The sequence below is a fragment of the Etheostoma cragini genome, chromosome 3 (assembly GCF_013103735.1).
Source record: "Etheostoma cragini isolate CJK2018 chromosome 3, CSU_Ecrag_1.0, whole genome shotgun sequence".
In the NCBI taxonomy this organism is placed as follows: domain Eukaryota; kingdom Metazoa; phylum Chordata; class Actinopteri; order Perciformes; family Percidae; genus Etheostoma; species Etheostoma cragini.
In genome coordinates, this window is record NC_048409.1 from 17,505,308 (window position 1) to 17,532,029 (window position 26,722).

The 26,722-nt window shown below is 39.7% G+C and overlaps 3 protein-coding genes across 13 annotated transcripts; 1 reads left to right on the top strand and 2 right to left on the bottom strand.

Moving 5' to 3' along the window:
- Positions 1–107: 107 nt before the first annotated feature.
- agfg1a (ArfGAP with FG repeats 1a) lies at positions 108–19,749 on the bottom strand. Of its 10 annotated transcripts, none has more exons than XM_034867861.1 (14): positions 19,363–19,749; positions 13,709–13,802; positions 12,371–12,486; positions 11,172–11,337; positions 9,852–10,014; positions 8,760–8,876; positions 7,015–7,086; positions 4,992–5,207; positions 4,167–4,350; positions 3,278–3,357; positions 1,825–1,929; positions 1,223–1,375; positions 925–1,019; positions 108–664 (listed from the first exon to the last, which is right to left on the bottom strand). In XM_034867861.1, exons 1-14 carry the CDS (start codon positions 19,527–19,529, stop codon positions 605–607), a joined length of 1,788 nt encoding a protein of 595 aa, XP_034723752.1. In that variant the 5' UTR covers positions 19,530–19,749; the 3' UTR covers positions 108–604. The 10 variants fall into 10 exon arrangements, with proteins under 10 accessions (XP_034723752.1, XP_034723751.1, XP_034723750.1 ...); XM_034867860.1 differs by having other exon boundaries at positions 8,760–8,879; XM_034867859.1 differs by having other exon boundaries at positions 8,760–8,891.
- Positions 19,750–21,758: 2,009 nt separating this feature from the next.
- mrpl44 (mitochondrial ribosomal protein L44) lies at positions 21,759–24,236 on the bottom strand. Its single transcript, XM_034867874.1, has 4 exons — positions 23,965–24,236; positions 22,973–23,441; positions 22,657–22,835; positions 21,759–22,433 (listed from the first exon to the last, which is right to left on the bottom strand). The coding sequence occupies exons 1-4, from the start codon at positions 24,138–24,140 to the stop codon at positions 22,253–22,255; spliced, it is 1,005 nt and encodes a 334-aa protein (XP_034723765.1). The 5' UTR covers positions 24,141–24,236; the 3' UTR covers positions 21,759–22,252.
- dnaaf1 (dynein axonemal assembly factor 1) lies at positions 23,370–26,423 on the top strand. 2 transcript variants are annotated; one of them, XM_034867858.1, is made up of 3 exons: positions 23,370–23,534; positions 24,395–25,384; positions 25,488–26,423. In XM_034867858.1, exons 2-3 carry the CDS (start codon positions 24,412–24,414, stop codon positions 26,402–26,404), a joined length of 1,890 nt encoding a protein of 629 aa, XP_034723749.1. In that variant the 5' UTR covers positions 23,370–23,534; positions 24,395–24,411; the 3' UTR covers positions 26,405–26,423. The 2 variants fall into 2 exon arrangements, with proteins under 2 accessions (XP_034723749.1, XP_034723748.1); XM_034867857.1 differs by lacking the exon at positions 23,370–23,534 and having other exon boundaries at positions 24,241–25,384.
- The last annotated feature ends 299 nt before the right edge of the window (positions 26,424–26,722 follow it).

Below are 26,722 nucleotides of genomic sequence, written 5' to 3' on the forward strand. Positions count from 1 at the left end.
TCATGGACTGACTTCCGTCAGCAGGACGGGATGGCAGAGAAACGAGTCGCCTGCCCGTCCCTGATGCAGCAGTCACTCCTCTGTCTCTCGCCAACAGAATAGGTATAGTTTTCTTTAGTGAGAACAGTTAACCTAAAAAGGATCCTGCTCAAATAAACAGTTTGGTTCTTTACAAATACAGTAAGTGGCAGTACCCATAACTTTTCCAAGCATCAGTTCTGTCTTAATGTTGCTTAGATACAAATACTGATATGCACAAAGCACTAATTTTCTAAAATAAAATTATATACAGAATTGCAGCATAATGAATGGGATATACAATATGAAATAACTTAGTTTACAGCCAGTTTGATTACACATTGTGGTGCAGTAGAGGCCAGGCCAGTTCACAGGTTAAATAGAGATGAGGGGATCAACCTCTCCCTCTGCACACACCATCACTTTGTTTTGTGTCAGCATGACTGTCTGTCACCTTGTTCCATTGTGACAAACTGCATTACAAAATACAAATCCTTACAAACAGTGTGTTTAAAGCTACTTGTGAAACTAAACAGTGCAAGCATGGAAGTTGTTGACCCTGTAGTGGAGCTGATTGGACGACTCGCTATAAGAAGGGATTTGTTGAAGAGCCCCCTGCTGGATATTGTGCAGATGGACCCGCACCCTGGAAGGAAAAAAAGGGATACACAAACACACAATCAGACAAAGTACTTACTACTTATCATTGAGAGGAGGGTCCAAATAAATCCACTATCCATTAGGATCAAATATGTCCAGCTTTTATCCAATTACTACTCATTCAACAGAACTAAGAAGAAGGAATAAGGAAACTATCAACAATAGTCTTGGCTCATGTGAAAAAGCCCCTTCATTCTAATGTATAAAACTAAATTATTCTACAGTAAATCAAGCCATCTTACTAACCAGGAAAGGGTTGCTAGGGACCATAGGTCCAGCTATTGCCTGCCCGAAAGGAGTCGCAACAGGCTTGGCCTGGCCATAGACCGGAAATCCTCCACCTGAAAGACATGTTTGTCATTTAGAGGAGGACTCTACACTCCAGTTCATGTGAGCAAACCTTTTTGAATAGCAAAATGACATTAAGCGATTAAAGTTCACTAACGTGATTAAAGTGTCAGATGCACATGCATGCTTAAATTTCAGCATAATTATTAATGCGGATATGTCTACATATACAGATGATCTAGACACAGATACACACCGTTTGGTTGCTGCGGATATACAGGAGGCTGAGGGAAGGGAGCCTGGCTAGGAAATGGTTGCTGGAAGGTTCCACTAAAGCTGGTGGGGAGGTTGAAGGCGGCGGCATTCCCAAATCCAGCCGGCATACTCATGGAGCCTGTGCCAAACGATGCTGCAACACAACAGGACAATTAGCCTATACAGACATAGGACAAAATAACATGCCTAAAAAATGGTTTGCACCTATTGCTTCATTTATTTTAAAGATTATGACAAGATTTTACAGGACACACTTGCTTATAAAAAGTGACGTGACCCAGGAGCTGAGCCAAAAGCATAAAACAAATGCAAATACTAAGATGTTATATATATATGCAAAAAAATTAGGTCAAAAACGATTTAATATACTGCAAATAGCCTACAAGTCCAAGTACTGCGGGACAGTACAGTTAATTAATCTAACGTTTTTTTTCCGCCCCTCCGCACCCCCCCTAGGCGATTTTTTAGTCTAAATGTCATGACTTTAGTCGACCAAGATTTTCTGTGGTTGATTATCAGCACTACTCAATACGTTGATTGTGAATGTATAGCACATATGGAACCCAATCCATATAAACACACCTGCTGCTGCTGCTGCTGCCGCCATATTTGCTGTTCTGCCATTGCTCTGAAACGGGTTGGTGGGAACTGCTGCTGGGGCAGCTACAAACGGATTAGTTGACTGGGCTGTTGGAGAAAGGTATCAAGTCACTAAAAAAGTACAGAGTGTGAAACAGAACAATAAAGTACATGACCTTAACATGAAACATAAAACAAAAAGCATTGACTCATGGAGGTCATGTTGATCTCATTTTGTCTACTCCCACTTCAAATCTTTGGAACACAATTGATCTCCTGTTGGTGACCATTTCAAGCATATGTTGAATTTCCGCTGCAGGGCATGGCTCTACTTGACTTGTTTTGGTACCATTTACTTTTCTCGATTTTGTTTTCCACTGCAGATGAGGGGGGATTCTTAGCTGATCGTCACAGCGCCATAATCAACACAAACAGTTTGTCTCTCGCAGGATTCTTTCATCGTCAACCAATCGGATGAACCTCCGTACTTCGTCAGTTGTCTACTGCTTGGTTTTGTGGGCTGCCATTCAAAAAAAATCTGTGTCGACTGAATTAAAAAAAAAATTGCAGGCGCTATTCATGGTAGCTTGGCCATTTAAAAATCTTTTTAAAATGTGCAGAATGTTTCTGCTTCTGACTGGCTAGTAGTCCTTACTGAGGTACTGCGCATGTGCAACGCCCAACAAAGATAGAATAGAAGTGAGATGCCTCACTCTGTAACTAAAACAGACAATTCAACACACAGGGTGAAAAGAGGAGCTGCAGCTATATGAAATACAACAAAAATATGGTGTTTTCTGAAAGATTTCTGGTACAACCTCTAAATGCAATTATGAACATGAAAATTAGCATAATATGAGCATTTTAACTCCTTTTAGTATCGTCTCAGCTTGCTTGTAACCTTGAACGAGGGTATACCAAAACAAAATGTACCAGGTACTATCCACAACTTTTGCTCATAGAAAACCACATAAGAATGGTTCCAAGTGAGTCAAGTCAAGCCGTGCCATACCATGCAGTGAAAATTATTGTTTTTTTTAAATTTATTTAACCAAACTGATCATGGCTGAATTCCTGCTGACAAATTAAGATTGGTGTAGAGTCTTTAGCAGCAAGATAAAGACATTTCCAAGTTTTACAACACATGAATTCCACATTTTGTCAAACAACATAATAATGCTTATCCATGTCTGATACTCCATGATTTTCTGATCCTCTAAACACATCTACAACCTGCTCTTGACATCTTAACATGTCCTCTTATAAGGGTACAAACATTGTAATTGCAAAATCTAAACCCCTGAATATAGCTATAATCACCAATACTATACTGTGCCTGATCCTGGGATTGCTGCTTGTTTCCATCTTTACTTTAGACTTTCTAAATCATTACTGATTTCCATTGGGGAGACCAATTAGCACAAACCATCAGAAAACAGCCTGTAGGTTCACTCACCTCCAAAACCTTGAGCCATACCAGGCAGGGCCTGCTGTGCCTGTGAAGTTGACACCCCCGTCTCTGGGCCAAACATACCACTGCAGGGAAACAAAGTCAACACATAAGCTTATCAAGACAGCCAGACCTAGTCAGACCAGACCAGAGTAGAGCCGAAACAATAAGTTGATTAATCGATCAACAGAAAAACTATTTTGATGATCGTCAGTCTTCAAGCAGATGCAGCAAAACAATTGCAATGTTCTCTTATTCCAGCTTCTCAAATGAGTCTTTTTTGATTTTCTTTGTCATTTACCATTGTAAACTTTATATTTTGGAGCATTTGGACTTTTGGTCAAACAAAACAAGACATTTGAAGATGCCTCTGTTGTGATGGTCATTTTTTTGATGTTTTATAGAACAAACTAACAACTGAAAAAAGTATCGGCGGATAAATCAATAATGAAAATAATCGGTAGTTGCAGCCCTAGACTGGAGACCACTGAACGATACTGTGTGATGGAAGTGTGGTCATTGTATGTTTTTAGGCCGAGTTGCTTTGGATAAAGGTAAGTAGCTTTGCTAAATAGTTGTTAATGCATTCTGACAATGTTCGAGACCCATCAACTATCACACCCCTATGTTTCAACAATCAAGTGATTCGTCTTTGGCCTTAAACATTTTTACTACGGTAATTAACTGGAAGATGTTATGACTTACAATTATACGCCAGAAAACTCAAACTAGCATTTCTGTGGGTATAATAATTTTGTCTTGAATTAGATGCATCAACATACATTAATACATCATAAAGGAAAAACTGTAGTTGGTTGTAGATTTAGATGTTTGGTCCAGGCATATAGGGGGTCTACTATATAGGGTGCTTACACTGGTATGTGTAGTGTCTCACCTTTGTGAGGTGCTGGTGGTGTTGTAAACACTGGTGACAGGGACTGAGGGGCCAAAGACAGTATCAAGCTCAGCTAGAGCAGCATAGCGGTCCCCCCCTGTTGGCATTGCTGACTGCTTCTGAGGCAAACCACCTACTCCTGCTGCCGCCGCTACTGAGCTCACCCCAACAGAAATACCACCTCCTGGAAAATAAAAGCACATGACAGGCTCAATCCACATCAATTCATCTCGGAGAAAAATTAAAACTTCAAACACTCAAACAAAAGGGTCCGAAGAAGGCCGCCAACATTCAACCTATTAAAAAAATATGGGGAATAAATGTTAATGTTAACTGTAAAACAGTTTTGTAACATGAACAAAACAAACTAGTACCAGCCCAGCACAATACGAAGATGCCCGAGAGTGCCAGAATTCTGATCATGTAGCATTAAAAGGCTCCAATGAAACCAATACATACAGCATTCTTTAAAGCAAGTACGAGTTTCCACCAGGTGCAGTGCCCTGTCATTTTTATACAAGCTGGTTTAGCAGCCAGGGGTCCGATTCAAACAAAACACAAAACAAGGTAAGACCATTTCAAAATAAAGCCAACCCGCAGCTAAGCCACACATTAAGTGATGGTGAATTATAGGTTTGCTAGAAAATGTTAATGAGCCATGTTGTGAGAAAGACTATGTCTGTCCCTGCACCGGGTAGAAAGACTCAGGGATTTAAATCTATGAGCCTGATTTCATGTTTTTAGTTGTGTTAACTTCAGTTTTTTGGTCAACCTCTGTGCCTACAATTAGGATCTATGAAACTAGGCTAGGCAGGAGAAGTTTACCTTGCTCTGTTTTGGCAGAGCTAAGCACGTTTTCCAGGTCAGCCAGGGCTGCATATCTATCGGCAGGGAGGCTAGTACTCTGTACAGCATCTCTGCCAGCTCCTGTGGAGTTATTCTGGGAAGAAGAACTGAAGGATCCAAAGTCAGCACTACACGATTTGGGGAAGTTGTCAAAATTTGCAAAATTGGCATTTGCTAGTCCCCCTGAGGCGCTACCTGCATGAAAGAGAGAGATTAAAAAGTCATAATGGGGGCCTTGATTGTTGGTCTTTAAGTAACAGCATTAACAGGGTGGCGAGGAAGAGAAGAAGCCGCATGGAGGATAAAGTCGGGGTGGAGACAGGCTGGGGCTGGGTTTCCTTCATTATCTATAAGATAGATAGCAACACTGCACTGTGCTGGCTCCCCATTTGCCTTTGAACCTAAGGAACGCATAGAATTATCAAGATGTGCAGAGCAGCACCTTTATTGAGTGTTTCTGCTACATCCGAGTACGGCATCGTACTGAGATTCAAGGGAGTTACAGAGAAACCTACCTAGAATGTATTAACAAAGAAAAAACAACTTCTAGTTCAATGGAAAAGAGCTTTAGTCTGCCAACCACCCTATAGGCAAATCGATCCACCAGATCTGAGATCGTTACTAGGGAAACAAACAATTACCCATTACTCGTTGCTTTTTAAAGAGGAAAAAACTGAAGTTTACACTTTTTTTTTCTCTGCCTGAAACAAAGCCTTTTCAAAAACTGCTTAGAATTTTACCACAATAACTACTTGTCATTGGTTTCACTCTGTGTGATTGTTTAACAATGAGGCCAGGCACTCCCCCTCCGTTTAAATGTCTTTAAGGCTGACAGATGAAAATCAGAGCAGATTGTGAATAATTAAATGAGTTGCCTATCATACTAAGAACTATGTTCTTTAGGGAGAACTTATTTGTTTAAATGAAGGTAAATCCCGCATAACAGCTCAATGCTCCAGGAAATAATAATAGTGTAAACTAAGGCATAATGCTTGGCATACAACCCACCTTCCCCAGGTGAGGAAGAATTGAGCTTTGTGGACTTTACCTTCTTTTTACATTTACTTTATGTCCCGCACCAGCAACTACATGCGTCTTTTTCAAAACTGATTTGTTTGGAATGCAAAACATCAATTGATACATCATAATATTTAATGCTTAACACATCAAATATTTGGATACTTAGGTACCAGGTACAACAGCGCTAACTTGGACACATAGTCTTTGTAATCCTGAAAGGGCAAGAAGGCAATTTTCACTGAAACCACCAAACCAATTCAATCTCAACCAGTGGTTTAACTGCATCCCAAGGAATAGCATTTGATGTTGCCTGTAGCACAGGGACAGGTACAATCTTACATGCAACTGGTAATGGTAATTAAATAGAAAAGAATGCCCAAAAATACTAAGTAAGTACAGGGGCATCCTACCTCTTAAAAAAAATGTAAAGAAGCATTTGCCATTAGCAAATATAAACCTCTGAACAGCGGTATAAAAGCTTCTATGAAACTGAAGATGACTTCATGTGCCTTGAGAATATCAGGCACACCTGGTACACCTGGTATTTACTGTATTAGCCTTAGACCTAAACACGCACCTTATGATGCTCTTACAGTAAGCCCTAACACATTTTCTCTTTTCTGGATTAAGTCTACTCTTATAGGAATCATTGTGCATCAACCTCAAAAGCAGTGTTCTTGTGTTTCCTAATTATTATCAATGCCTGTTCTCTTTGATTCCCCTTCTATACCTTTTTTATTTTGCAGTCACATTGTCATGACCATACGTTTGGTATATTCTCCACAGTGGTTCAAAATAATGATTGACAGCAAAAATCAAAGCTTATCATCCCCATCTGTTAAACAGTGAGGTTGTTGACAGTGATTTAGAGTTAGACACAAAAAGAGCTACGTGCGGACACACACATTATGTTCAAAGAGAGGAGGATCAGAGTGACAGAAAGGGTGAAAGCTGTTGGGCAAGGCCAGAGAGATAAACTTACTGTGTGCCACCTGGAGGGGGAAGGCAGTGGCAAACTCACCCATACTGCGGCTGGATGAGAGCACAGTGAACGCTGGCAGCCAAAAATCAAAGAGGGAGAAATGGAGCAATGTAAGACAGGGCGGAGAAACAAAAGAAAAGACGTCAACTAAACAAGAGGTAAAGATGAAAAAGCATGAAGTCAATCAAATGCTGCTGAAACAAAAGGGGGAAAAACACATGAGAATGAATGGACAACTAGGTCAGATAGCACAGTCAGTGAGAGAAAGGGACTGTCTTCCAAAGCTACACAAAAGAGGAGAGCTTTATCCTTCAAGCAGTAGCCATACTAAAGAGATCACTGTCTAGGTACACACAAAGATAGTTATTAGAAATGTACACCTCCAGCAGAGGGCCCTGTAGGGCATAGCATTTGAAGGCTTAAGTGTGTGTTTGTGTATGAGAGTCACAGGTTTGTAGTATGTGAGAGAGAAGGCAAAGTGGTCACGTAAAAAGTCAGTCAGTTAATGCTAAGCAATACTATACAATACAATACAATACAATTTTGTATATATCTATACAGAGACATAAAAGTACTACAGCAGTAATACATTTGGTCTGGTGCTATATCACTATAACCATCTGCCTAATAAGTGAACATTGGTCTTCACCTAGTTTATGATATTTTGCATATCATAAAAAAAAGGAAATAATTTTCATATTCAAGATCTATTAACCCCACTTGACAAAACTCTAATAGAATAGATTGTCCAGAGGGACGGGCAGAGGCATGACCCACCCTTCTCTGCCTCTGATTGGCTTACCATGAGATTCTTACCCTAACCAATCTCACTCCTCATGCTTAAACCAAAAGCCTTCCGGGTTTTAAATCGCGACTTAAAACACATTTTTATTCCCTGGCTTTTAATACAGCATGAGAACTGTATGTTGTATTTGTCTGGTGTTGTATTCTGTCTATTTATTGTTCCATGTCTATGTACAGCACTTTGGTCAACCTGGTTGTTTTTAAATGTGCTCTAGAAATAAAGTTTGATTGATTGATTCAAACCAATCAGGCAAGTCATGTCTTCACTCCTCCTTCTGGACAATCCATTCTGGCATCAACCATTTTAGAGTGTAGTATGTGTTCACTACACTGGTGTACAACCATCACTTGCTATTAAAAATTGGTTTGTTTTTGTTTTTAATTTTAAATCTATATGCAACAAGTGGCGCGTTACAGATGAAATGATTTTAATGTGTCCGCACTGGCGTGCACAGAGCTTTGTGACCTATGAGATGTATGCCTAAAGCACATTTCAAGTAAACGTAACAACATGTTCAACTGCAGCCAAGGACAATTTGTTTATTTAGATAAGAGAAATTTTCATTAGCATTCATTTGCCGTGAGGGAATTTACAAACCAAACCTTTGTTTCATTTCTTGGTTATAATACTTAATTTGGAAGGTAATGAGTCAATCTGGTGCATAGAGGTCTTTCAAATTTAACACCGAATGAATGGACAAATGGAAAGGTTTGGGAAGCTGAGCATATTCATTACAACAGTTAAAATATAAAATGGCAACAGAGTTGCTAATTTTACAGAGAACATGGCTGACAATCTGCTGCATGTAAAAAGGTTGTTTGTGTTTAGCCCAGATGTACAGTCTCAATACATTTTTGTACATTATTATACAAGCCAGTGTCTTAATATGTGAGTGATTTCGGATGTGTGCCATTTGTTCAGTGAAGGGAACTTGCTCTACCTGCATTTGAGGGGTGGAATGGGGCTAGGGTTGCGGAGGGGAAACCACCTGTTGACCCAGAAGTGCTCCCGAATGCATCAAAATTAGCAAAGTCTGCATTTGCGTTGGCATTCTGTGCTGCTGAGATGGTGTCTGGATGATGTTCAGACAGACAGATATACACAAAAAAAACACAATGACAGGAAAACAATGAATGAGATAACAGAATGGATTTATACATATAACAACAAGCATGGATGACAGACTTCAAAATAAATACAATGGATAAAGTGCTAAATATTAGAGATGACAATAAAAGCAGAGTGGCTTTAAAAGGCAGGCAAGATGGTCGGATGTCACCCTCTCCAATTAGATACTGTCTGGATGTTGTTGAGCACACAGCAATTAAGAGTGTATGTGTGTGTGTGTGTGTGTGTGTGTGTGTGTGTGTGTGTGTGTGGGGCACTACGTACATCACAAATCTCTGGAGTACATTTGTGCTCGTGTTTGCTATGTGGATCCCAATGTAGTCTCTGCCTTAAGGGTGAGTCTTGATGGCTCTTTTGAGGGGACATTGTCCTCTATGAGAAGCAAACACTAATAACTATTTAACAGGCATTAAGTAACCATGGAGATGTGTCTGTCCATAACACCTCTGGTACTATTCGATAACGTATGGCATGTTTATCAATCATGGAGGTCTTGGTTGGTGACATTTAACAGATTCTGCATGATCTCAAACATTTGCCAGTTTATAAGGTGTGGTGATTAGAATGCAATCAGCCAGAATTTCGTTGTCTATTTCAACACCTTAAGTATTTTTTTTTATTTATATATCTATCTATCTATCTATCTATCTATCTATCTATCTATCTATCTATCTATCTGAGGCAATTTCACCAACAAAACACCATAACTAGTTATGAGACCAGAGCTGGTGAATGAAAATATATATGCACCCAGCACTCTTTGAAAAATAATGTGATTCTTATGGTGGCATTGTGTAGAAACAATGTTACAGAGACCATTTTAAAAAGCACAATCCCATTGTGACTGGAGTCCCTCTCACTGCTTTAGGTTAGTCAACCAATCAGCTAATTTTCTGTTCCTTACTTGTGTGGCTGTTGAAATGTGCAAAGTTAGCAAAACTGGAGCTGGTGCCTGCATTCATGTTGGGTGGGGCAGCGAAGATGTCTTCACCCAGGTCACTGAGGAGGTCGAACCTCTTGTCATGGAACTGCTGCTGATGGGTTTGCCCACGGCTTACCACTGGAGACTGGTAAAGAAAAGAGATAGATCTGAAAAAACTGCATGTGCGTATTGTTAGTATACATACATGTGTTCATGTGTAGGAGTTTTTGAACAACCTTCACACAGAGTCCAGAGCAGGCATTTTGACAGGTAGCATAGCTGTCACAATTTCAGAGTAGCAAGTTTGATGCACACTTTTCACTGTAGCTCTCTGTCTGGGGCCCCCATCGATAAGTCTGACCCAACAAAAATTGTTGCAACAGGACAGCAACACGAACTTGGAGTTGTTTTTGTTGAGAATGCAACCAACTGCGCCACCTGTTGCCAAAGTTTTTTCACTGACATGGAGCTGGAATATAATGAAGCTAACTAGTTCAAAGGTTTCCCGTTGCCTCGAGCTCAAGCACCCACGCGTGCCAGCATGCCATTAGGCTATTTTCATTTAAAATTAAACATTGCAGTTGGTGCTAAGTGGAGCGTGTGAGCGTTGATCGTGGTTACGTGTCAGTTCAACTTCTCATCTCCAATCCTATCTGTATGTGTGAGGAGTGGTTCTGAAATGTAAATTTTTTGACTAGCCTACTTTTTTTTTTTTTTAAAGGCCGTGCCTCTGTGAGCACCCACGGAGGGAAACAGAAATCAAAGATTTGAAATTGTGCAACCGACAGCCTTTTCAGACATTTAAGAAGGAAGGAGTGGTATCATTCAAGAGTTTTGGATAATGTCAGCTTCTGCAGCTTTACCTATACTAAAACATACAATGACTGAGAAAGCCTAGAGACGAGTCCATAGCAACCAGTTCATATGTTGTTTATTACCCAGTGTGCTTAGTTAAATTTAGTATTTAAAGTAATGCAGGGAGTGAGCATTTAGTTTCCAGGCTTAGTGTGTTTCCACAACAATGTTAGTGAGTTAATCTACTGAAATGGCCACCATAACAGTGGAATGTGATGTGTAAGATGAGAAAGCAGAGGTTTAATCATGTACATTGTGTTTTTGTTTTTTTTAAAGAAAAGTGTACTGTACATCTTTGCCAATCACAAACCAGAACTGAAGGCATCAATAAATTGTTGGGGAGGGTCATGCCTTTTTTTCATCAATCATTTGGAGGGTCATAGAAAAATGTATCTCTGGTGAAGGGTAGGGTCAGGTCTGTTTTGACTGAACAACCCAAGATCTCACCTGGTTAGGTGGGGTGTTCTTGTTGAGGTGTAGGGAGGGGGCCGACTCTCCCAGCAGGGATTTGAGTGGTCTAACCTCCGGGGTGCTGCTGGTGCTGCTGTTTGAGGAGCCAGAGATGGAAGCATGGACAGATGCCACTACCTTGGCCTGCTCAGGAGGAACGTACCTAAGAAATGACATGCATTACATTACATGCTGCTGGCTAATTGGCCAATATAATCATATCTGAGATTAACTGACATATCTAGCCATTTCAAAACAATGGTATAACAGCCTTTTGGCAAATAAAGCATTATGAAAACCAAAATGTGATAACAGGAAAACTTTATGTGGGTGCAGACAGGCCATGTGTTACAGGAGAATGGCCTATGTGAGGTAAAAAAACCCTGTGTACCTCAAATAGAGGCAGGTTAAGACATGCCCCACTCATCACTCCCATTTTGGCCAGGCTTCAGAGACTAAACTCTCAGGGTGTTTTCACAATAATAGTTTGTTTGCCCTGGTCAAAATCAGTATGTAATCTTGGAGCGATTTCCCTTTGGTTTGGTTTAAACATCTTCAACTGTCAGTTTAGAGGATTCAACCGAACTAAAGGAGAACGGTGTAAAAGCCTCTTCTGATAACAGAAGCACTACTACCTTAACTAATAAGTGTAAAACTCTAATGGTTGTCTATTAGGCGCATAGTCTAAAATGAATATCTGAGTATTCAGAAAAATTATTATTGTGTTAATGAGGTCTCTCAGTCTTATATGGAAACAGTCTAACTGCATAAACAAACAGTAAGACTAAATTAATATTTACTTTTGATAACTAATCCCTAATTTGCAATTATCAATAGGAGAGGCACTTGTTTGTCCGCTATTAGTTTTGTCTGAAAAAATTATATTATATATAAATTGGTCATCAAACCCAACAGTCACAATGCACCAGTAACAACTATGTTAAACCCTATACATATTTGGACAAAATATGTATAGCATAGCATACAACTTCACGTAACAACTAATTATTGCCCATAAAGCTTCTTAAGGGCAATGACCTAAATTGTGTGCATTTAGGGCTAACTGCTATGAGCTTCCTATGAAACATTCCAAGCCAGAGAGAAGAAGAAAAAAAAAATGCTGCACGTCTGCGCAGTGCAAATTCCCAGAAGATTGTTCATATCTTGCATGCAGTCAGCTTGTGAAACTGAATTACCATCTCTTCTTCTCGTATTTCTCTTGAAGGAACTCCTTGACCTTCTGTGGTTCTCTGAAGTCTGGTATTGAGGAAGTTCTGTCATCATAAAGGCCAAGCCAGATCCGTTTACATACCTGGAACAACCAGGGGAACAGAACACATTTCTGTAGCACACACACTTTGTTGGGCCAAAGTGAAAGGCATGGGAAACATTGTGATGATATAGTTAATAACCCTATTAGTTAATAGTTAATAAACAAAGGTTAAACATAGTTGCTTGGTGAAAAAAAGTCTCACCTTTCTCTGGCCTAGGGCTTTGGATAGCATTCCTAAAGTATTTGCCTAATCCTATAAAGGGAGATTTATAGGCTTGCATGTGTGCAGTGTAGGGTGCTGCATTGGAAATAAAGCTATGGTGCTGCAAGAGGCAGTGTGGCTCTTAAGTTATACATGTGCTTTTGCAGTTGAACTCATAGTGCATGCAAGCTTACTTTATTTTTAAAATCAGTAGAATTTATGAAATTGCAAGTGCTGAAAATATAAGGTTTTGTGTCAAGTGCTCTTCGTGGAAAGACAAAAGGCAACTTGACAGCAGAGGTATTTATAAAGCAGCCTTGAAGGATGTATGCATCAGCTCCAACCTTGAACCTCCTGCATGTCTGCCTGCTCTGTCACTACGCTACAGCTTTTAATAGGCTGTGCTTCCCAGGCGGCATTGCTCTATCTATACTCCGTTTACCCAAAATGGATCACTCATGATGACGCACTGGCTCCTTTGTGCAATCTAACCATATATATTATTTGACATTTTAATTAACTATTCATTCTGTTGGTACTAACGTCATAAAAATATCATATCAAGCAATGATGATATTTATCAATTCATGATATTTCTGTTAAATGTTTTTTACAAATACAAACAAACACACTATGTTAGCAAAGAATTGATGAGCTGCAGTGTTGCATAAATGTGGGGAAACCCCTTTCACATTACATAGTCATTAGATTCAATGTTAAGATGAAACATTGATTAAAACAGATTTAAAACATAAACAATAAGTGTTGCATTAGTGGAGATGTGGCTTTCTTCTGTAATAGAATATTGCATGGAGCCTAAACATCAAAATAAAATAGCTATAGTCATAATACTGTGATAAAAAGACTAAATTTGTCCAAATGTCATTATAATATTGCTATAATAATATTGAAGTGCCATGCATTTTCTATAATTTCTTTATATCTTGTTTTGAAGGGCCAAAATACTTTCATAATGAATTAAGACACTGTGCAGATTCTCACAAAGCAGTGCGAAAGTTGACCTCAACCTTAACAACTGTGACAGAACAGACAGTCTACCTCATTGCCATGTTTTTGTAGAAACTCGATTTCCTGTTGCGTGAAGGTTGTCATGGAGATGGACTTGACTCTGTGGGGGGGATTCAGTCCTCGACTGTAGGTGGAGAAATAGAAAAACGGGTCAATTTAATTTGGAGACACTGTACATGACAACCTCATTTAATTAGGTGTGTGTGTGTGTGTGTGTGTGTGTGTGTGTGTGTGTGCGTGTATGCCGGGGAAGACATCATTACAGAGATATGACAGAAGCAAATACTGACAGAAAAAGGAAGGGAGTAAAACAGAACAAAGGAAGTGGGTGAACCTCTTCCATTGACAAACTGAGGTTGTCAGTACAGTGAAAAAACAAGTGCTATTACATAATATAGAAACTTCCATTATGGAGTAACAGCCATTAGTGCACACAAGCCTTGCTCATTTTCCTGAGAAGGTCACTCCTCATGCCACAATGGACCAAATTAAAAGATACCTTGTAACTGTAATAGTTGAAAAAAGCCATCAAATGGCTTTTACATTAAGCTCCAGGCATGCTTACCGCAGTATTTTGCCTGAACCCAGCAGTAAGTAATAAAAAGAATTAATAATAATAATAATAATAATATAGAATTTTATATGAAGCTTCAAATATTAACTTTTTGTTGCTAAATACTTACAGTCAGTCCAACCAAACAAAAGTACTAACAATAAAACATCAAAAGTGCCACAAAGCTTTATTTTCTTCCATTTTAATATTTTAAGGCGTAAAAAGGCATAAAACCTATTTTATTTTTACGATGAAATATGACGGCACGCTTTGGCCCATCCTTAAGGCACCCCAGGGTGCCATGGCTCCAACTTTGGGAACCACAGCCCTGGGAAATGAGACCCACAGTGTCACAATTACAAACACGTTGTATACATAAGGAGTCAGATCCTAAAGGCAGTGAAATAGTAGACAAGACTCCTAAATTATTCACTGATGTTACCCCTTACAGAACATGTTGCCGTCTCCACCCATTCTTACACATCCACCGATCAGCTGACTGTTGCGTTACTTGTTGACACACAGTAGCTGTGTCAATTCACATTCAAGACCACAAGACAGATAACCGATGCATCAAATGAGTCAACTTGTGCCCAGTTTGGTCATACTGGTCCCATTTTCGACAGTTAGGCCGAAAGAATGCAACAATCCTAACCGAAAACGTAATAATGTGACTGCTGTATTTCAACATTTACAGGATCTACCATGGAAATAAAAAAGCTGGACAATTCACACTTAAAGTTACTGGTCAGAAAAAAAAAATTAAACCTTTCTCCTTCTTGGGGTTTTGAGGTTTCAATATAATCCAATAAATGAAATATATGCATAAACATGAACAAATAGTTGCAGCCCAAGTTGGATTATGGCAAAGGTCTTCCCATTTTCAGACAAATCGGTCGGATCAAATTAATCAAAAGCACGAAGCCATGAAGAACAAAATGTAGCTAACTGATCAGGAAAAAACTAAAAACTGAAGATTGAGTGTGTATATAAGTCTTTGTGTATTTGAGCTTGAGCGAGTTTTTCAGCACCCTGAGGTGGCTGAGTGATCAGATTCTACTTTCATAAAAGATGAAACTAGGTCAGATACAGGGAGAAAGCTTCATAGCCCCGAAGGTCTTAATACGATGACAGCATCTCTACCCAGTTTCCTAATTAAGGAATTCTGATACTCATTATGTTTATGTTAATTAACTATACTTTAACTGCAATAATACTTTTTAAAAGAATAACTATACATAATTTCTTCCTGCCTCGTTTTTTTTTTCTTTGAACTTTGAAAACTTAACCCCAAGCAGGTGTTACAAAAGGGGTAATAATCTTATTATGAAGGTTGTCTTACATCCAGCGAGTAGGGTGTACAATAAAACGGTCAGGTGATTCATGTGTTCTTGTACTGAGCCTGGTAACACAATGCTACGGTCCTACAGCACCCCCCCCCCTTGCAATTCTGGTTGACAAAGTGGCCATACAATTGTGACAGTGTTCAGTGACAGTAGGATTATTTCTGTAAAGAGAATTAACTGACGGCAGTGACTATTATTTAGACAAAATGTAAAATTTATCGAATTACTCCTTACATCACGTCAACAATGCCTATAACACTAACCTTTAATCAAGCCACTCCTTTGCAGATCATGTCTAATGGGGAGCATAGTGTATCAGAGAATAGTATCACATATTGCACGGTAAAATAATTATGACCTAGTCGCTACTGTAGATCAGACCAGCTCAGCTGGGAAAACAAATCTCATTTGCATACTGTAGGAGCTCCAGGCTGAGATAAACTGGCAATGGTAAGTCTCAAAAGATAGAAGACACTATGCATCATCCAACACTAGGCCGCTTCAAGTCCCTAAACAAAATTAAAAATTAAAAAAACATGTATTTAATATATATATATATTTTTTTTTTTTATAAATGTGATGATTTTTTTTCTAAGTTACAGTGTCCATTCATATACAAATCAGAAAACAGAGTGACTGAAAGAGGATTGGATAATGGACAACAGCTTAGAGTTTAAGTAAGAGTGCAGAGCATGGAAATGTTCCAAAAAAAACTTGTTGCATTGATAATCTGTTTAGAATCGAATTGTTGGCCTTTGAATTGGAATCGTGAGGTTCCACAAGATTCCCACCCCTAGTATTTTATACTTTCTACTATTAAAGTTGCTTTTACAGAAAAAGATAATTCCTAATTGTCATGGCTCATTACCAAACAGGGCTTCAAACACTGTGTCCTATTAAGGGAACAAATGTCAGGGGCCCGAGAAAAAACCAAACATGCTCAGTTCAAGTCATATCTGTTAACTTGCCTTTGATAAATATTATCCAGGACATTTGGTGTCAATGACACCTCACCACCTCGGTCACGTCACTGTTGGAGCTCTGCTTACTCAGAATACATGAGCCAAATGGGGTTACTTCCTGCCGTGGGCAACTCTCCAGACAGAGACATTGTGAGTGGTGTTCCTCCCGGGAAGTCCTCCACCTTCATAAGGAATGTGTTTACACAGTGGATTCCAACTCCACCCATTAAACAACCACAACTATGGGGGAGAAAGTTGGTATGTTGTAGGTAGTTATAACCCTGTTATCATCACTAAACATTAAAACACTGTTTACTGCCCTAACTGCAAATGAAAGAAGTATGGGGCAAACAACTTCCTTAAATTAAAAAACACTATCACTTCTATGATTGCCTCTGCAATCTCTCTCCTGGTCAAGAAGTATGGTTAAAGACTTAGCTTTCCTTGTACAGTACTAAAATCAAGAAAACGTTACTTTTGTTTATAAAACAGTCATACTGGGTAGTCAAGACAGTAAGAAAGATAAAACATCAAGTCTTAGCTTGAATACATAGGTGCTCTCTCAGGCTAAGAATTACAAAGGAAAAAGAGAGAGTGACTTCTTTGCCACTTCCTGTGGAACGTAGAACAGTACATGCTGACGTAGCAGCACGGTGGGCCCTACCACTTCCTAGCCTCCAATCATACCAGGCTTCCTGCATGTAGCAGAAAGACAGTAATCCTTTCAAACCCACAATCTCCTGCTGAGAACCCGTTCACCACTGCAATTCTGAACATGTTCTGTCTTCATAAAAAGTGAGTGAGACAGCAGCAGGAGAGTAAGAAAAGGAATTGGGATCTCAAGCTATTAAAGGAATCTATTAACTCACATTATAGACTTCAATACCATAGGGTGAGCAAATAGGAAATTCAGAGTGGAGTCCCCCAGCAAACACAGAATTCATATCATTCTTTTCAATGCTATGGTAAATAACCTTCACGTTCAGTGGAGAGAGCTACAGTTGGCACAAACCTAATCAAACAAGGGCTGTATCTTAGATAAAGTCTGAGGGACAAACAGCATAGTATTGTGTCAATATAGTCAATTGTTCCCCTGTTGCCTGATAGAACTAAAAAGGTCATCAGTGGAGAATTTCTGAGCAGCAAATATGTTGCTTTCCCTTGCAATACTATTAGAACAACCCTTTCACACAAACGGAGAACGGCGGGGTGATTTCCATAAAGCATTAACAAGGACCAGTGCAAGCTGATGACTGGGTGAATGAGCAGAACAGGATGGATGAACAGCTTATTAGGTTACCTGCTATTAGCCCACTGCCAATTTACTCTGCTCAAATGTTTTTACTTACAAAGGATTATGATAAGTAAACACAAAGTAGATGTAGTTAATTATAAGGAAAGATAGGACTTGGTGGCAAAGAGGACCAGGATTCTTGATTGAGACCAAACCATATGATGTTTTTAAAACTAGATCTGGGTTAAAAAAAGAAAAAAGAAAGCACAAGCATAAAGAGTCCTTGCAAGACAGGGGGACACTGATCTATATAGTTGTTAGCACTTGATGTACATGGGCATAATTTAGTTTCCAGTGAATGTATATTTACAAGAGAAAACAGAACAATCCTCAAACGGAGAGTGAAAATGTTCAGATTAGCACAATGCCAGGCAAGATAAAGCAACCATATCCTCCATGCTGTATGGCATTTATTATTTGTCATTATAAATAACCATTACTATATTATACCACAGCTTTATTAGTGGGATGTCTTTAGCTGAATGATAAGAAATGGAGTGCTTTACTAATCTAAAATACGAATCTGCAGATGCTTGATTACACAACTGCAAAGCAACGCTTGGCTTTACATCAGGCAAAGGCTATCTAAAGTCAAAACTGTAGTTAAGTTTTTTTAACCGTTGTAAAAGATAAAAAACAGACATACGTGAACTCGTACAAAGGTTTTGGGGTCAGTCGGGGGATAAAATGAGTAACGTAAGTAAAGTCTTGCTAGCATGTTTGTCATTGTACATCTGTTACATTCAGTACTGTAGGCTTAATACTTCTAAATCTAATGTAAAAATAAACCGGACAAATACAACCGATGAGGGCTTAAATATGGTAACGTTATTACATTCACGCATCTGTCGCATCTCAAAATGACGTGGCTTTTTCACACCCAGGTGCCTAACGTTAACGTTACCGTAATTTAGCATTATTGAGCAAGAATTTCAAATTAAATCAAATTGATAATTCTCGGCATGGTTCTATGGAGTATAACAATAAAATTCTGAATAGTAAAAAAATATGGACACAAAATGAAACCTAGACCAACGGATAATTTTAATATTTTTTAATGCGTCTTTGTATGTCGGGGTTATTACATAAAGGAAATCAATGAGCTCAGTTACAAGGTGGTACCTCCAAAAGTTGCCAGCAACTGGTAGTAGCAGCTGGCTACTGGCTTATCTGTAGACATAGCTAGCAAGCTTTTGCAAGGTGTCAGAGACATTCACTGGCCAGTATTGGAAGCTAAAGTTAGCTAGCATCTAGTCATGGTTGCTACGTTAGCCTGCTGTGCTGAGTGAATGCTGACACCTCTATGTACCCCGCCCAACACAGCAAGACAATGTCAAAACAGCTAAACTCACACTGGCACTACTGGATATGCCATCTACCGTTAGCTAGCGCTAGTTGGCTAACGGTAATGTTAGATTGCCGCATGTAACGTCCATAGACAGTTAAGGTAACGTCAGCTGAAGCGTACAGAAACGTTATATTGTTGGCGCCATGTCTAAGCTAAGGTCACTCGGCAATTTAAAACTTACAGAATACCAGAGCAGGAGGTGCACACGAAGGAGCCCACTGTCATGTTGGCGTATGTTGGGCCGCGCTGGTCGCAGTCAAAGCACTTTCTGTTGGGAGGCAAACTCGTCATTTCTCTCAGCATCTTCAGGTGTTTCTCCTCTTGTTTTCGTTTCGCACTCGCCGCCATGGTAAGGGATATACGACAGGATTAATAAAAACCTGGGAGTCAGGAACGTCAGCTAAGCTAAAACAAAGGTCTGTGCTTTTTAACGGTAGTCGATTGCCGACCGTGCTAAAGACAGAGAAGGAATGGGTAGGTGGCTCTGTTGTTAAGGGGGCCTAGCGTCTCCTCGGACAAGGAGTTTGAGGCGTTGGATCAGTTGTACTAACGGAACAAGATGGTTCCTGTCGGGGACTTCCGCTTTCGCTTAAATCCCGTTATGCAGACTACACCGCTTCGTTTTGGGTCAGGTCAAATGCGGCTTTCTAAATCGATTTTCAAACATTCAGACATCACAGCACATAACATACGATTATAGATAAATCATTCCATTGATATAATATGAAACAAGTAAGAAAGTGATAAGTACAGTATAAACAAACACATGAAGAGAATAAACAAATAAAATAAAAATGTGACAGACTTACGAACCTCGTTAATGATATTGACAACAGATGTTCTTAATTACATGGTTTGGAGGATATTTCAGATATAACTGTAGCTTTCTTATTTGTTACTAATTTAAGAGACTCAAAATATATGTATATTTCAAGTTGGAATAGTTTAAAACATGGCCTTGATTTGGAAAATTATAATTTATGAAACTTACACTTACCTAATAAAAAAAAAAGATTAACAATATTACATACATTCCTATCTTTACATTCAAAATATGTAATAATAGGTTTCCCTTCAAGTGTGATTGTATGTGTTGTTTTAGATACCATATACATTCCAAAACCTTTTCAGAATGTAATACAAAATTAACAACCACAAAAGAGATGAGTTAACGATTCTTGTTATACAAAAACTACAATAATTGTTAACTGGCGTTTTGTAGGTTTGTAGGATATGTATTATGCAATATTTTCAAATGATTCCCTCACTTTGTTCAAGATACAATATCTAAAAGGAACAAGCCACAGAGTAAAATTAATACCAGGAACTTCATATTTTTTTCTTTTCTTTAATTCTAATATGCCATTAGGTAGAGATTTGAAAACTGAGTTATAGTCTTTGAACGTTTCCTTATCTCTGATAAAGGATTCATAGTTAAAAAGTCCAGAATTTCAGATCCAGCTTGATCCTTAGAGCCAGAGAGCTCTTCTTTTAAATGATGGTGTCGGTTTTTCCATAGAAAAATCGTAAATATGGTATTTATGTCTTTACATGTTGAATCATGGACATTGAGAGAGAGGGCAGGATAAACAAATCTTGAAATCCCTTCTGCTTTAGTCAAAAGAATCCTAACATAGAAATGTCTCTTTGAGTAAATTCAGTATTGTTTTAGTCTTCTTCAATTTGGATGAAAAAGGAAGTTGGTGACATTTCATGTAGTCATTGCAAATATGTGTTAGAACTACCTAGTGGTCCACAACAATAATGCTCTGAGGTTGATTATTTACCACGTCATACATTTACCCAGTTTTCACAACAGATTATATGGTTTACCTAAGTCCAAGACGGTTTGGAATAGTTAATAGTTTATCTGTAGTTATCAGATCATGAAGTGGAAAACATTACAGTGTAAAAAGATAGCGCCGCAGGTGACTTGGCCAAGGAATTGTATTTCACGTGTCAAACCCTGGATTCCAAAATTAGAATGGACTTGAACTGTCTCGTCTCTTAACTGAGATCTCTTTGGTTGTACTCATGACAGTGCACACACCGCATGTCTCTTTACACATCAGCGCCACTATGGGGATTAACAATTTCACTGCACCATGGTGCGCTTTTTTCTCTAATACTCACGTTTTTAATGCAGTGCAGTATTTTATTTTAGAAAATATTACAAAACATTTTATGTATATAGAATCATACTAGATTGGAGAAAATGATGACATAGTACGACATTTCCCTTTTGTCTAAAAGAATGAGGGCTGGTCAGGTTAGTCCTGTGCTAAACTCGCAAAGACAGCCATATCTCCACAGCACTTCATCAGCACTAGAGTAGTCCTCTGCATGGAATATGAACTATTTCCAGGGACTAAACTTGAAGTCAGTTGATTTCCATGTAAATGCTTGGAAGATGCTTGACATTAGAGATGTAAACAGATGATTTATTAAAAAAAAAAAGAAAAAAGAATGGTAATCCTTACAGAGTAATTTACAGATGAGAGATACCACATTGACAAAAAAAAATATCTAGATATCAAGTATAAATACCATACACCCAAATAACTTAAATGAACAAAGTTATGGTGTACACATATTCCTTTTTTTATTACAGATGAATAGCATATAACAGAATACCAAGTAAACCAAATTACAATTGTATTATTTACAAGGAAAACTAGATACCAAGGCTATTTTGTGCCATGGATTGCAGGATTGGTCAACATTAGCCGAGGTAAGGCATGGGACCAGTTGACTTTACTGTGAATGAATGGGTTATCAAATTAAATCATTTAAATAATAGAGTTCTTAGATTTCTGTCTGAAGACTGGTTCTTACTGCATAGTCAGACTTTTAATGTGGACGATAACATTTGTTTTGCTTGCTTTTGTCTTTTTTAATTTCTAAACTAATGTTTAAGGTAGAAGGTGACCTTATTTTCTCTCTGCAATCCGGAGCAAGTCTGTTACCCACAAACGAGATGTACTATAAATAATCTCTTAAGAAGAATCCTGCCACAATCCTGTCCAACTGCACCCCCTTTAAACCCTTTTCTGCTGCAGCAAAACAGTTAATTAACATGAACTGCTGCTGACTGATTGAATTAATGGCTGCTGATGCTGCTGTAGTGGAGAGAAGTCAAAGGGCCTGTGGTTCTCAGTGTAGCCGTAGAGTTTCCGGAGGGCCACACGAGCTGCCTCCTCCTCGGCTGCTGCAAGTGTCTCTCCTGGACCCTGAGCCAGAAGCTTCGTGTTGCTGAATTAACACACACAAACAAATACACAAATTTTAAAAAAGTGATTCTACTAGGCAAATTAAACACAAAACACTTTTAACCATCAGGTCATCAAAATTAATTCCCTGCATCTCACTCAAACCTCAAAAGGGTACATTTTAATGTAACTTGATTTCTAGGACACTCCATTTTTTTTATACAGTTAACCTTTAATTTTAACACCATCCACAACAGCACACATACCTGTACAAGCCGACAAAGTAGAGAGGCAGGACGGTAGAAGCTCCAGCAGACCTGATGAGGCGAGGCTCTGGCAGTGGAACCTTCCTCTCAGTAAGCTCTTCCACTAATAGTCCCATGGGGTTGATAACTGTCCACATTTCAAACAGGTCTTTCCCTATCAGCTGAGTGACCAGGAAATCCTACGGAGAGGGGAGATGAAAATGAAAAGTGTCGTACTATTATAAAAATAACTCCAGAGTCTGAAGGTGGAAACATGATAGCAAATGTTGAGAACCCATGATCCTCTGCGGCAGCAATGCTCCCATAATTCTCTTACCCTGAGGAACAATCCAGTTTGCTCAGCTCCACTGCTCTCCTGTAAAACTCCAATTACTGCCATGAATGTCGAATGAAGCACATCATCAGGAACAGGACATTCTGCACTCATGGTTAGGTCGTCAATGCCGAGATTTCTTGCTACATAGGACACCACTGCTGAACTGGTAAGGTGCCCTACGACACTCTCCACCCCCTCACTCGGCAGGCTCGGGAAGCTGGCCCCGCACCAGTCTGTCAGGAAGCTTTTAGTGAAACCTGCTCCCTTTTCACTCAGCTGGGTATTATCTTTCAGAACAAGAGCAATGGTCCCAGAGTCCACGCCTAACCCCTTTCTCTTCTGTTGCTCCGCCTGCAGGTAACAGGGATTGATGAAGGCTGTTTTCAGTACCTCCAGGGAGAAGTTCTCGTGGAGGCGGCTGCTGAAAGCCTGAACCTCAGCTTGGTAATCCCAGTGAGGCTGATGAGACCTGAAAGAAAGTCAAACGTGAAGTTAACTGACTTTCTCTAAACAAAAAAAACAAACTGGTTCTGGCGCTGTTGGGGTTATCCAAAATCCCTATGTATGTGTGACAGTTAGTAACTGTACGCTAAAGTTAAAAGTATTTGTACCATCAGGGCAAAAGGGTTTGATGAGTACGGTCAAAATTATGTTAAATTAAATTCTTAAATATGAAATTATAAGATGAGAAGCACACATATGGCCGAACTATTCCTCCACCTGTGTAAAAGAAACCATGATTGCTTGCTGCGCCCCTTGGATCACTTTAACAACTGGAAATAATTTCAACACGTGACTGCTAAAAAAAGGTCCGCATTGGCAATGTGTGTAATGCAATTATACTTTCTTGTATATATATTAAGCCTAATCAATCGGCTAAGATGAATAAACACACACTGACCAATATATAAAATACTGTAACGTTAATGGCCTTGAGATGCTCTCTAGTGCACTCTTTTCAGCTAGCGTTAGCTAGCTAACGTTAGCCTCACCGTGGCTTCGGTGGTGGAGGTCCTTCAAGCTTTAACTTCTTTGCCATGAGGTGTGTGTATGCTTTCATCCACCGCTTTTTCTCTCTAACCTGTGACAATGATACGTTTCTGCAAACACGCTGACAGTGAATGCCTAACGTTAGCACACCACGATTTAGTATGTATCCGGACGCCATGGTCGACAGTAAGGAATGAGAGTGCAACAGCTAAAAATGTCCGGCACGAAACTAGAAACAATATCCGGCTAGCCAGAGTGTTCCTAACTAACGACGACGCGTTACCATGGAAACAAACATTAACGTTTACCAACGTTACAGACAGACAGAGCGGACTGTTGAGTTAAATTCACGGGACAACTAATCTTACAAATTGCTAGCTTACAAATACAAAATAAGTATAGATTACATATTTATTTTTCTCCTCTTGTTAGTTTGTATATTTTTGGCGATGTCCACTCCAGAAGTCCAGGAAACGACGGGAGATAAAGTTTTGCCAGTGACTAAAATGGAAAATGGAGATGCCGAAATAACTTCTTCCGTCAAAGATAAAGTGGATGCCATGGCAAATGATGGTGCTCAAGAAAACAAGGAAAGTAACACAGAACTGCAAAACCCCCTTCAACAGAGAAAAGCTAAACATTCAGAGCCACGCATGACCAAGACGTTCCTTAAAGACCTTTGTAAGCAGAACAAACTTTATTTAACACCTTGCCTGAATGACACCCTGTACCTGCATTTCAAAGGTTTTTCCACCATTGAGAACCTAGAGGAGTACACAGGACTGAAGTGTCTCTGGCTGGAAAGCAATGGGCTTCAACGCATTGAGAACCTGGATGCTCAGACCGATCTGCGCTGCTTGTTCCTTCAGCAGAACCTCATATACAAGCTGGAAAACTTTGAACCTCTGAAAAAGCTCTGCACCCTTAATGTCTCCAACAACTTCATACGCATCATAGAGAATATCTCCTTCCTTCCTGACCTGAGCACTCTGCAGATAGCCCATAACAAGCTGGAGACTGTGGGGGACATAAAGCATCTGAGCCAGTGTCTGGTAATCAGTGTGCTGGACATGTCTCACAATCTGTTACATGACCCTGAGATCCTCCCGGTACTTGAGGCCATGCCAGAACTGCGTGTACTAAATCTAATAGGAAATGAGGTGGTGAAAAAAATCCCAAACTACAGGAAGACCATGATTGTGCGTCTCAAGCAGCTCACCTTCCTCGACGATCGCCCTGTGTTCCCCAAAGACAGGGCATGTGCAGAGGCATGGGCAGTGGGAGGACTGGAAGCGGAGCGTAAAGAGAGGGAACAATGGGAAACACGAGAGAGGAGGAAAATTCAGGACAGCTTGGACGGCATTGCAAACATTCGAAAGAAAGCCTGGAAGAGACGACACCTTCGAGAGCTACAGGAGAAAGGTATACGGTTTACAACTTTTACTACCCTGGTGCACACATAGGCTACAGAGTAAATGTGGATTTGCATCTTTAAAACAGTAGTATACAATCTGTTTCATTTCAGGGGTCACTGATGATTCCACCACTCCAGAGAGTCCACGTGAGGAAAATGACAACCAGACGATGCAGGTCTTTGTGCAAGACTGCCTGGATGCCCATGAAGAGTTCTTCCAGAGTCAATCGACACAGGGGCCCAATGAACAGCAGTCAGACCTCAATCATCTTAATGAAGAGCAGCCAGGTCAAGGTTTACAGAGGGAACACTTAGAGAAAGGCGACCAGGAGAAATCACAGACAGAGGGGACTGTGACACAAGAGAAAGAGGGGCCGAATCCAGAGCACTCAGCACAAGAGCAAGAAAGCATTGCAGGGATGATGCTAGAGACCAAAATAGGGGATGATAAAAAAGAAATTGGAGATGATAAACGACTAAACCAGTCATGTGGAATCCAGTTAATAAGAAAGGAAGCGGAGAGAGAGCAGGCAAACATGAGTGGACGGTTTGAAAGGGAACAGCCTTCTGTGGTCAAGGCAGATAAGGTCGTAGCAGCACATGGTCCCGGACCACTGGTTACAGAGCTGGAGGATGCAGACCAGCTGGAAACCATTCACCTTCCAATGCATCGCTCACTGCAGATCGACGACCTGCCTGATCTGGAGGACGTGGACACAGAGGACTTCACAGCAACGTTCTCTTTTCAGCAAGTGCTCAAACCTAAAATAGATGTCTTATCAGGAGGCAGTGACGAGGACGAGCCAATTGGGAATCAGAATGAGGGCATCTCCACCTTTGGTCCAGAAAAAAATCCTCCGATGCTCTTAAGAGGCTGTAACAATTCCACCAGGGTCTCTACCAATTCTTCCTTGGTGTATCCAGACGACGGGGATACCAGTGAGCCACTTGTTTTTGAACCAGTGGGAAACTCCCGATCAAACCCAACCTCTTCTCCACCACGCTGCCTGATTGAGGAGCTGGAATGATGCGTTCAAGGTTTAAAACATTAAAAATTAAAAGCCCAATCAGGGCAAAGCGTTAGTTTAAAAAAACAAATATTTAGCTATTTAGCTGTTGTTGTATTGACATGTAATTGTCTTGCATATTTAAGGAATTACATAGCCACGTTGTTTGTATGGGCCTTAATTGTAACACTGTAAACACAAAATGAATCTTACATTATTTGTTCAGTTTTCTTTTATAATATTCTCCATTTGTGGCAGTAATAGCTGTATATCTGCATATTAGGATAACACAGAAGTTAATGACTGTAGACGGTTACGGTTTATCTAAAGACCACCAAA